At 40.0% G+C, this 12,785-nt stretch overlaps 1 protein-coding gene across 1 annotated transcript; it reads right to left on the bottom strand.

Annotated features, from left to right (window-relative positions):
• Positions 1-360: 360 nt before the first annotated feature.
• LOC138899825 (uncharacterized) lies at positions 361-900 on the bottom strand. The gene has a single exon (XM_070186522.1). It carries the CDS (start codon positions 898-900, stop codon positions 361-363), a length of 540 nt encoding a protein of 179 aa, XP_070042623.1.
• Positions 901-12,785: the final 11,885 nt, after the last annotated feature.

Raw genomic sequence — 12,785 nt, 5'->3', positions numbered from 1 at the left:
CAACCGATACACACGGTTTACAACAATAAAATCACACACCAGTGTAGATACATGAACATGCATAACTAAAGAATCACGGGGCATATCCAAATGACAAACAAAGTATGATGACACATATGAATAAGTGGAACCAGGATCAAATAATACCGAAGCATCCATGTAGCATATTGAAACAATACCTGTGATCGCGGTATCGAAAGCAACTACCTCTGGCCTAGCTAGAAATGTGTAGCTAAGGGCCTGACTATCACCTGATCGACCTCCTCCTCTAGGACGGCCTCGAGCTAACTGAGCCCTACCCCGGGCTGTCTATGCAGGTGGTGTAGATGCTGGTGCTGAAACCATAGGCTGAGAGCTCTGCTATGGAACCCTTCTCAATAGTCTGGGGCAATCTCTTTTGAGATGACTCAAGTCTCCGCACTCATAGCAACCCCTCTTGACAGGCTGCTGACCTTGATAGCCCAAAGAACTGCCAGTGGAAACCTGGGCAGATGGAGCACAGTAAGAACTCGGTGCTGGCAATGCACAGAATGATGACTGAGGTGGGTGTGCACTGTAGGAACTGTGGCTAACTAAAGAACTACGAGGAATATGGCGAGTTGCCTGAACGGGTCTAGAAGAACGAACTCTGCTATAATGGGACTGACCTCCAGATGTGGCACTGCTGAAACCACCTGAGCTATGAAGCCTCTTGGCCTCCCGCTCCTCATGTTCCTGCCTGCAAACTATCTCTAAACGTCTAGCAATCTCAACCACCCGGTCAAACTTAGCATCCGTCGCAAGCTCCCGAGCGATAATCAAGCGTAAACCATAGTTGAGGCCATCAATGAACCTCCTAATATTCTCCCTCTCAGTGGGAACCAACCATTCCGCATGACGATCCAACTCTACAAACCTCATCTTATACCGAGTCACTGTCATACCCTTATGGCGTAGCTGCTCATACTACCTACGCAACTCTTCTTTACGAGTTTATAGGACAAACTTCTCTAAGAAGAGAAACAAGAACTCTCGCCATGTAAGTGGCATTGCATTGGCTGGCCTGCTCAACTCATAAGCCTTCCACAATCGGTAAGCTGCCCCTGTTAGTTGAAAAGTAGTAAATGAAACCCCATTGGTGTCCAAAATACCCGTTGTACGAAGAATCTGCTGACACCGATCTATAAAATCCTAAGAATCCTCCGACTCTGCTCCACTGAAATCTGGAGGCTTAAGCCTCCCAAACCGCTCAAATCTCTTCTACTTTTCATCACTCATATGGGGACTAACCTTGGCCCGAGTGACAACAACCGTCTGAACTGGCAATACACCTGGTGTCTGGTGACCCTGAGCTAGCTGCTCTGGAGTATGGGCGGTAGGAGTCTGGGTACCTTCTCTGGCATGTGAAGTAGCTGATGCAGCTGGAATTGAGACTGTCTGAGCCAGGCTCGTACACACAATCATAATCTAGGCTAAGCCTCCTGAAGTCCAAGAATAACAATAGGCAATGCTGGTGCCTGAGCTGGTCCCACCGGCTCAATAATATTTGGCACTTGCTCCTCAGCTAGAGCAACTGGTGGCTCCACAGGTACTGCTCTGGCTGTAGTACGAGCCATACCTCAGCCTCTACCGTGGCCTCGGCCTCTCGCGGACGTAACTGGTGGTACTGGTATCCATCCGCCTGATTCGATCGCAAGTGTCTTCACTATCTGTAAGATAATAGAATAGTTAAGTTCAAATTTTGAAAATAACAGATCAACACGACAAGAATACAAGAAAGTGAAGTTTCTTAACAGTTTGGTAGCCTCTCGAAGATAAGTACAGACGTCTCCATACCGATCCGCAAGACTCTACTAAACTTGCTCATGACTCGTAATACCTATGAACCTAGGGCTCTGATACCAACTTGTCACGACCCAAAATCCCAACCCATCGTGATGGTGCCTAACACACTTTCTAGGCAAGCCGAACATAACAATAAAGAACCAAAATAACAGAATTAATAAAAATAGCATAAGTCTGCAATCTCAATATGACAAGATACTGATAATATATGATAAATCCTCATGAAACTGGTAGTACAGAGTCATGAGATATACAGTGGAATACAAGTCTGAAAAACTAAATGATAATACTATCTGAACTGAAACAACAATATATAAGAAAAGACAAGTCCAGACTGCGGCCAAAAATACAGCTCTACCTCGTCTCTCGATACTCCACTCAACAGGCAACTCTACTACTAATAGCTGGTACCAACACCTAAATCTGCACAATTAAGTGTAGAGTGTAGTATGAGTACAACCGATTCAACGTACTCAATAAGTATCGTAACTAACCTCGTCGAGGCAAAAGACGAGAATTATAAATGACACTTGCTATAACATGTACAGTTTCATCAATTTAACAAGTACAGAACAATAATGTAATCAAGTCATAAAGCACAGAAAGAACCCTCTGTGTGTGTGCAATTACTCAAGTTTTCTGTTCAATCAAAGAGACAACATATAAATATGATATGCACATAAATCAGGTAATTAACCACGAAAATTTGCAAGTAAAGATGAAATGCAAAATCCAGACAAACACTGGCCAGATTTCCTCAACCTTTCCATTTTCGTACCAAACCACAGATCAGTTTTCCTTAATATCCGCGTGTACACCATCAATATAGAAACATGAGAGGATGATCCTAGGGGGATGGATCCATATCTTACACGCAAGCACAATCAATTCAATGTGCTACCATCCCAGCGTGGTCACATGCTTAATATCATAATCCGCCTAGCGTCACAGGCATAACAACACAATCTGTCCGGCGTGTTCACAGGCATAACAACACAATCCGCCGTGCGTGGTCACATGCACAATAACATAATTCGCCTGGCGTGGTCATAGGCATCTAGTCCAAATCATATCACATAGAAGCAAATATACAAGAATACATGTATATGATGAATAGATATCAATTCTCATGCTCCTGGACTGGTATAATGGCATGCTAAAGTATAGGCATGTGCAAAGTGTGCTATCATAGCTCAAATCGACAATTCCATCACAGAAATAGCATTTATCAAGTTCATTCAGGGATTTTGCCTCTATGTAGCCTCAAACATAGCTCAAATAGTTTACAATAAGGTTACAAATATGAGAAACATTATAGCTTAAGTCTTAACTATCAACTCTAGGCATATCATAGCCTAAGCACTGCCCCGAACATGGATAAATAACCCGGTGCTTGTACATGGGCTCAAACCCCACACATATGCACCTATAGGACTTAGCTATCACAAATAATTCAGGCAACTAGTGCCTCAACCAAGTTTAGGTAAGATACTTACCTCAAGCAAGCTAAATCACTCCTCTAACAAGCCCTTCCCGCGCGTATTGACCTTTGGACGATCTGAATCTAACCAAATCAACTAATACAATCAATAAAAGCTATAGGAATTGATTCCAAATGATAAAGTAAAGGTATTTAACCAAAATCAAAAAGTCAACCCAAAAGTCAACTCCGGGCTCGCACCTAGGAATCGGGAAAAATTCACAAATTCCGAACACCCATTCAATTACAAGTCCAACTGTACCAAAATAATCCAATTCCGACATCAAATAGGCGTTCAAATCTCCATTTTTCATTGTATAAAAGTTTCTACAAAATCCCTAATTTCTCTACTTCAAATCACCAAATAAATGATAAAAACAAGGATGGAATCATGATTAATGAACTAATTCGAGTTAAAAATACTTACCCCAATCCAAGACGTGAAAATATCCTCCACAATTGCCCAAAACCGAGCTCTACAACTCAAAATATGATATAATAACTCTAACCCTCGAAATGTGATTTTAATGAGTCTGCCCAGGGATAATGCATCGCGATCGTGGGACCTACGTCGCTATCGCGAAGAACAAATTACTTCTCCCCCCGAATTACTCTACGCGAATGCGAGACAAGGCTCTCAAATGCAATGTACAACATCCTGCTCCATCTCGAATGCGGGCAACCTTCCGCAAACGCGTAAGCTTAGCACCTGACGCCCCAACTAAACCTCTCCTATACACGAAGGCGTGCCCTCAAACGCTCTCGCATTGACCTGAGCCTCTCAAAGCTTTGCGAACATGAGATTATTATCGCGAATGCGATTAACAAATGACTACCTGCCAGAATAACCCTTCGTGACCGCGTCCCTATATTCGCGACCGCGAAAGAGGAAACGAGATGCCCAGAAATCAGCTGTCCAACAATGAAGAAGAATAGTCCGAGACCCATCCGAAACTCACCCGGGGCCCCCGGTACCCCGACCAACCATACCAACAGGTCCAAAAATATGATACGAACTTAGTTGAAACTCCAAATCAACTTAAACAGCATCAACATCACGAATCACACCCCAATTCAAGTCTAATGAACTAATGAACTTCCAACTTCTAAAACCAATGTCGAACCATATCAAATCAACTCCGAATGATCTCAAATTTTGCATGCAATTCCCAAATGGCACAACAGACCTATTCCAAATCTTGGAACCGAAATCCGAACCCGACATTAATAAAGTCAACTCTCAGTCAAACCTCTCAACCTACCAAACCTTCAACTTTCCAACTTTCGCCAAAAAGCATCAAACAACCTACGGACCTCCAAATCAACATCCAGACATATGTCTAAGTCCATAATCACCATATAAAGCTATCAGAACCATCAAAACTCTATTCCAGAGTCGTTTACACAAAATTCAAACTCCGGTAAACTCTTCCAACTTAAGCTTCCAACCTTGGGATTAAGTATCCCAATTCACTCCGGAATATTCCCGAAACCAAATCAACCACCCCGACAAGTCACATAATCATAAATAAACATAGAAGAAGCAATAAATAGGGGAATATAGCTACAAGACACAAAATGATCGATCAGGTTATTACAAAAATTCACGTGAGGGAACATACACCATGCTTGGAGGAGGCTTCCAATTAGTTTTTCTTCTCTTCTTTTTCTTTAATTTTATAGTTTATTTCTTTTAGAGTTGTGGGGTGCTACATGAATATTGTATTTTAAAGTTTGAATTATTTTTATTATTTTATCATATTGGTTTATTTATTCAATATTGTGCTTAATTATTTAATTATTTAATCATCAATTAAAAACTATCTACGAATCTAGAATTAAATTCGGGAGAGGGAATTTCAGATTGTAAATAGGATTGAGTCGAGCAAGATCTTGAACCTGAACATTAGGAACGAATTTGCGGTTAGGCTAGGATTATACCTAATCGCCTAGGATTATACCTAATCGCCTTCCTTGGTTACTATACAGAAATTATTAAAGCGTTCTTGTTAATTATCATTTCATAAGAATATAGGCGTTAGATTAACTTGAATAGGCGAGTAGTACTTAGGTCGAATGCTACAAATAATATTAACCATGTCAATCAATAAACCAGAAAAATTAATTAGATAATTTAAGTAGAAGACTTAAAGGGATTGTTAGCTGACCCATAGATCTAGAAAATTTTTCCTACTGAATTCGTCTCTAAGCTTGCCGACTTGTTTCCTTTAGTTTTTTTAGTTTTCTACTCTAGATTAGTTGTAGTTAAATAATCACACTTTAAAAAATTGCTTGAATAGATTAATTGTTTTAGTTTAATTTAGTTGATAGTTAATCATAAGTACTTGTGGGAACAATACTCTACTCACTCTTTATTACTTGTCGACCACGTACACTTGCGTGTGAGTTTCAGAGCAACAATAAGAAATCACCATTACATTAGTCGAAAATAACATAAACTCTTCAGTTTCATGTTTATTTTATTGATTTTACGTATTCATAGAATCTCTTCTATCACCATCATCGAACCAAGGAGTATCACCCCCATCATCTTCCAATCCATGAGAATCGTCATACCTTTCATCATCATATAATCCATGAGAAACACCATACCCCTCCATCATCATCCAATCTATCCATAATAATACACTAAGTTATTTTTCATATTTTGCTCTTTTGTTTTGCAAAAATTAAAACTTCTTCCATAAATCAACCTAAAATCAATATATGTAATGTCCAACATATAAATGCATACATGGCGATAGATCTTCTCATTGGAGTAATTAGTTGCAAGTGCAACGCCAAACATATAAGCAATGAAAACATCACCCGGCTCACATCTGAACTTATTATGTGCCCATTCATCAAAATAATCAATGCCTAATATAATGTTCCCATGATTAAAGACATAACAAAGATACATAAATAGATTGTCAGAATCTTTTAATCAAATTTAAAATATACAAACGATCAATTAATCAACTAAGAGTGGATTAATCTACCTAGGGTGGATTAACAATTGACTTTCATGATTGATTGTTCAAACTAAAGTTAGTAACTCCAAACAAAAAATTTCCTCTCAAAGAAGAAGATGATTTCATGATGGTATCCGCTTACCAGCTTCAAAATGGAACAAATATTTTTTAAGAATAAATACTAAATCCAATGAAAAGTTCTCTGCTCAAAATTTAAACTCAGCCAATAGAGCTCCACACTCAAAGTCTTTACTCACACCAGAAGTTGTTCCTCTTCTTTGCCTTCTTTCCCTCTAGAAGTCAAACACACCAATGACAAATGTAACTATATATCTACCTCAAAATACAATGCTCGTAATGATCCAAGCAAATAAGAGATGAGATGTAAGGAAATTTGGTGGGGGGAGGGGGGGGAGGGGAGAAAGAAGCAGGATTTAGATGTTGATGAATAAGAATTTGGCCATGTTTTGTATTTGGGGCCGTCGTGTAAGTTTTGTTTCTTTAGGTGTCTTTTAAGGGTTTAAAACTCTCATCAAAATTAGGTTTAAATCACACTAAAAGATCATTAAGTACTAATTCTACGTATCCCCTGCCAAACTACTTCAACCTCTATCCTAATCTATGGCTCGTGTCATTAAGTACTAATTCTACGTATCCCCTGCCAAACTACTTCAACCTCTATCCTAATCTATGGCTCGTATACTTATTTATTCCTGCAATCTAGAGGCATTAAATAAGGGACCCTCTATGCCCATACCTATTCATAATATTCATGAAAATGCTCTCTAGATTCATTAACCATGAAATAGACTGTTGTATAAAATTTCTATCAAAGGGCCTCCGATTTCTCACATATTCTTTGCCGATGACCTAATCCTACTGACGGAAGCCAATCGAAAAAATTGTAATTCCTTAATAGACATGTAATGACCCGACCGGTCATTATGAGAATTTGCATTCCATTTAGTGGTTTAAGGTTTTGCGTAGCTTCGCATGATGTATTATGACTTGCGTGGGTGGTCGGTTTTGATTCTCGAGTGGTTCAAGCTTAATTTTGAGGTATGATTCTCAATTTGGAGGCTTTAAGTTAGAAAAGTAGACCAAGTTTGAGTTTTTCGTATTTGATCTCGGATCGGAGTTTGATGGTTTTGTTAGATCTCGATGGTGATTTTAGACTTAGGAATATATTCGAATTTTGATTTGGAGGTTCCTACGTTGTTTTAGCTTGAATTGGCAAAAGTTGGATAGTTGAAGGTTTGGAAGGTTAATAGGTTTGACCGAGAGTTGACTTTATAGATAGTAGGCTTGGATTGCAGTTTCGGATGTTGGTATAGGTCTGTTGTATCATTTGAGACTTGCATGCAAAATTTGAGGTTATTTCGAGTTGATTTGATATGGTTTGACATGAGTTTTGGAAGTTGAAAGTTCATTAGTTCATTAGGCTTGAATTGAGGCGCGATTCGTAGTTTTGATATTGTAAGATGTGATTTGAGGCCTCAAGTAAGTTCGCATTTTATTTTGGATTGGTCAGTGTGATTGGACGGGGTCCTGGGGCCCCCAAGTGTGTTTCCAATTATTTTCGGACCATTTTGAGACTTGGTTGCATTGCTCAAGTTTGCTGAGTTCTGGTGCTATGTTGGGCCGCAGGTACGAAGCCGAAGAAGCGGCTGATTGGATGCAAATATGGTGATTAGATAGGGAAGGCTGGGTCTATAAGTGCGGAAGATAGAGCGCAGATGCGCTAGTGCAGAAGCGAAGTGTCCTCTTCTGAGGCAGCTTTGGGCTGGATGAGAAGGGACCGCAAGTGCGGTGAATTGTCCGTAGAAGAAGAAGCTTAGGTGCACATGTTGAGCCGCAAAAGCGGAAGGTCGGTGCTAAGAGGGGAATCACAGATGCTATGTTTTTACAACAGAAGTGGCATCGCAGATGCGGAATCACGACAAACTTTATATTTCGAAGGGTTTGGCTATTTTTTATTATTTGGAGTTGTGGAGCTCGGTTGGAGGCGATATTTGAAGGGATTTTCATCGCATTTGAAGGGGTAAGTGATCCTTACTTTATTTTGGTGTTAGATATTAATTACCCATAGATGATTACAACTAATTTATATGAATTTAAGGTGAGATTTGGGAATTTTTTTACTATGATTTTGGAGACTGAGATTTGATGATTTGAAGATCGATATGAGGTGGGAATTGGATAAAACACATATATTTGGACTCGTATTGGTATGCATGTTTAGGATTTGTGGGTTTTGTCGGGTTTTGAGGTACGAGTTCGGGGTTGACTTTGCATTATTGAGCCAAGAGCTTAGTTTTATTATTTGGGCTTGTTTTCTATGGCTTTTATTGATATTGTTAAGTTATTTTTAGAGTATTGATTTGACTTATTTTGAGATAAGTATCTTGCCTAACCTTGTGTGGGGGAAAACCCCTTAGGATTTGGCCTTAATTATTTATTTGTGTTGTGTGATAAGCAACGTGTACTCTAGGTGACGAGCGTGTACACGAGTGCTATGTATCGTTGGTGACCGAAATAGACCTTAGGCTATTAATAAGCCTTATCTTGGGGATGAATTGTATATGGATCATGCTCTATTACTTTATGGCTATATGAACGAGATCATTACACATGTTTTAGCAGTGGTAATACTTTATTTGTTAAAAACCTATCCGTATTCTACTATTTCCATGTCCGTGTGCACCTTATTGATAAATTATGATATCATATTTTTTGTGATGTTGTGGCACATATAGGCATATTGTGTGGTCGGTTGTTGATTGAGCGTAGTGACATGGGTGGCTATTGTGATATTATTTAGGCGAAGTGATATGGGTGACTATTGCGATACTATTTGGGCGGATTAATACATGTGGCTATTGTGATATTGTCTGGACGGAGTAATACGGGTGGCTATTGTGATATTGTTTGGGCTGCGTGATATGGGTGACTATTGTGATATTGTTTGGGCGGAGTGATACAAATGACTATTGTGATATTGTCTGGGCAGAGTGATACAGGTGGATATTGTGATATTGTCTGGGCGGAGTGATATGAGTGTCTATTGTGTTATTGTCAGGGCGGAGTGATACGCGCGGCTATTGTTATTGTGATGATAGTGTGGGCACGAGATGCCGTTTGTGTGAGTTCTTTGTGATGATTTGTTATTGAAACTGAGCCTCTACTTATTTTGAGATGTTATCATTTATTTTGATGAGGTTATTGCCATTGTTCCCGGTTATACTTTTATTGTTGTCTTGACTTATTGCACAAGTTATTTTGACTGGTGAGTATCGCATAACTTGACCTCGTCACTACTTTGCCGAGGTTAGTCTTGATACTTATTGGGTATCGATTATGGTGTACTCATAGTATTCTTTTGTACATTTTTTGTGCAGATCCAGTGACTTTAGACATGACCGATCGGCAGTGAGGCATATCATACATCGGAGACTTCAAGGTATCCCTGAATGATCCAACCGCAGGCCTCAGAGTCGCCTTCCTTGTTTCATTTCTACTGTTTATGTATTTCAGACAGTAATGTATGTAGAGATATTCTCGTGTATTCAGTTAGGGCGCGTGACTAGGTACTACCTAATTCTGGGAAGTTATGTTCAATATTGCCGCTTTGGCCTGTATTACTCCTATTTATGTTTTTATATAAAAATCTGTTTCGTTATATAATATTTTTATTGCTTTAAATAAATATTGAGTTTTAGGCTTACCTAATTTTAGAAACTAGACGCCATCACGACTCTTGTGGAGGAAAGTTTGGGTCGTGACAAGTTGGTATCAGAGCTTTAGGTTCATAGGTTCTACGGGTCACGAGCAAGTTTTGTAGACTCTTGCGGATTGGTACGGAGATGTCTATACTTATTTTCGGGACGCTACATAACTATTAGAAAATTTCACTTTTTTCATTGCTTATCGTGCAGATTTATTGATTTCAGAGTTTGATCTTTTATCATTTTATTCTCTCACAGATGGTGAGGACACGAGCTTCAGATACTGATGATGTTGCCCCCAGGGCCAGTGTTGCTAGGGGTCGGGGGCAGTGGTAGAGGCAGAGGTCGAGGTGGTGCTCGTACTATATCTAGAGTACCTGCCAGAGCAACAACTGAGGAGCCACCAGTAGCAGGAACCTGAGGTGACTAGTTCTACCCCTGGACTTTAGGAGACTTTGGCACATTTCCTGAGTATGTTTGGTACTTTGGCTTAGGCGGGATTAATCCCGGTTACACCAACTACTTTTTAGGCTGGGAGAGGAGCTCAGACACCCGCTGCCCATACACTAGAGCAGCATGCTTAGGTTGATCAGGCTCCGGGGGTTATGCTGGTACAACCCATGATCGTAAGTTCAGCCTGAGGTCAGGCCAATGACATCAGAGGAGGAGCAGAAGAGGCTAGAGAGATTCATGAGATTGGAGTTGGAAACTGATACTCCATTTTATCAGGTTGTGGAGATTGGTGGGAGATTGGAGCATATCCATGTCCAGCAGAGGGAGGATAGGGAGGCCAAGAGGCCTCAAGGTCCTGCAGGATTTAATGGATTCTACTCTTCGGCTCTGGACCATCATGGCGGAGGCTCTGTCAATCGGCCAGTTCAGTCCGCACTTCAGGTTACCAGTAGTGAGTAGTGCTCCAGCTAGCCAGGGATCTCAGAGTACTCATATCGGACAACCATCTTTCAGTGCGCCTACTGCATGGGGTTCCTACAGTGTTTATTCTATTCATCCGGCACATACTCAATACTAGCAGCCACGCCCGCAGAGGGGTTGTTTTGAGTGTGGTGATACTAGTCACATCATGTGAGATTGTCCCTGTCACGCCCCGACCATGGGGAGCGCAACCGACGCTTAACCGGGATAACCCTGCCGAGCAAGCCTGCTAGATTTCCTTCTACCCAAACACACCCATGAATAACGAGAAGATATATTTTCATTAATTAGACAATAAGGAGATCATGTATACAACACCAATTTATTATTATTAGCTACTTCATTTATAAGTCCCCAAAATATTACATTATACATCCATAGTTTAGAAGTGAAACATATGATATAATTACAACATCTTTAGTTTGACCTTCCCAATACCAACGTACAACCCACATCATGTCTACAGAGCCTCTAATGGGTATAAAAGAGTACTAGGATAGTGCCGGCAACAAGGCCCCGGCTATACCTCAATACCCAATATATGAGAGACAAAAGATACATGACCCCGATATGAAGTGGGGCTCACCAAATCAGCTGAGAGGAGGATGTACTACTATCACTGATCGATGGCACCTGTTATGGAACCACCTGCATCCATTAAAAGATACAGCGCCCTCGGTAAAAGGGACATGAGTACATGTGGAATAGTACTCGTATGTAAGGTAGACATAACAACATATGGAAATACTGTAACTCAAATAAGAGGCAAATAAATTACATCAAGAAACTACGAAATGGCCCATAACATCACATGTCAAGTCTTATTATACTTACATCATTCTGAACGTCTTTTAGGATCAAGTGTGCCCTATGAACTATGCGTGGGATACAAAATATAATGTAAAAGTACCAACATGTACAAGCAAGGGCAATGGAAGTGGCACCTATTGTTCGTGTTGCCTATGCGTCTCACTAGACCGTCCATAGCCCTCTCGTACTATGCACTTATGCGTTTCATAGACCGTCCATAGCCCTCTCGTACTATGAACTTATGCGTTTCATAGACCGTCCATAGTGTTCACATATTATATTATACACCTATGCGTTTCATTGACCGTCCAAAGGGTTCACATATTATATTATACACTTATGCGTTTCATAGATCGTCCATAGGGTTTCATTCATATTATACACCTATGCATTTCATAGACCGTCCATAGGGATTCATTCATATTATACACCTATGCGTTTCATATACCATCCATAGGATTCATTCATATTATACACCTATGCGTTTCATAGACCGTCCATAGGATTCACATGTTATACCATCTTGCACACGACCATATTTACACTCAAGCGACATGATTAACATTACCATTAAGGTCGTAAGTTCCCAGATCAATAGAATACATCATGTTCATGCTCATAATGCTCAGGGAGAAACACACCTTATTATATTAACACATGCATGGCAAATCACTAAGTAGATTTCAATGGTGCATGGACCCAATTTCTTTTCTTAAGGTTCATCATCATTTAGCATAGGACGTCTATTTTCCACCTCATTATATACCTCCTTATTATCTTAAGGTCACTAGCTAAGTTCATGATTCTCGGTGACTTAACATCGAAGTCATTTACATTCATTATTTTAGAAGCATACAAACTATAGTTGAAACCATTGGAACATACAATGCCTCATGATTCTCATTTGGCAAGCGGCCACAGTTCATGTTCATACTATCGCTTACTTGTATTTGCCATGGGTAATCATAGGACATTAATGAAATTATTATATAAAGGAGTAAAAACTCATCTCATACTCTTTCACACATTCTTTCATTT

The sequence above is a fragment of the Nicotiana tomentosiformis genome, chromosome 10, assembly GCF_000390325.3.
Source record: "Nicotiana tomentosiformis chromosome 10, ASM39032v3, whole genome shotgun sequence".
Classification (NCBI taxonomy): Eukaryota; Viridiplantae; Streptophyta; class Magnoliopsida; order Solanales; family Solanaceae; genus Nicotiana; species Nicotiana tomentosiformis.
This window is presented reverse-complemented; position numbering and strand designations above follow the sequence as displayed.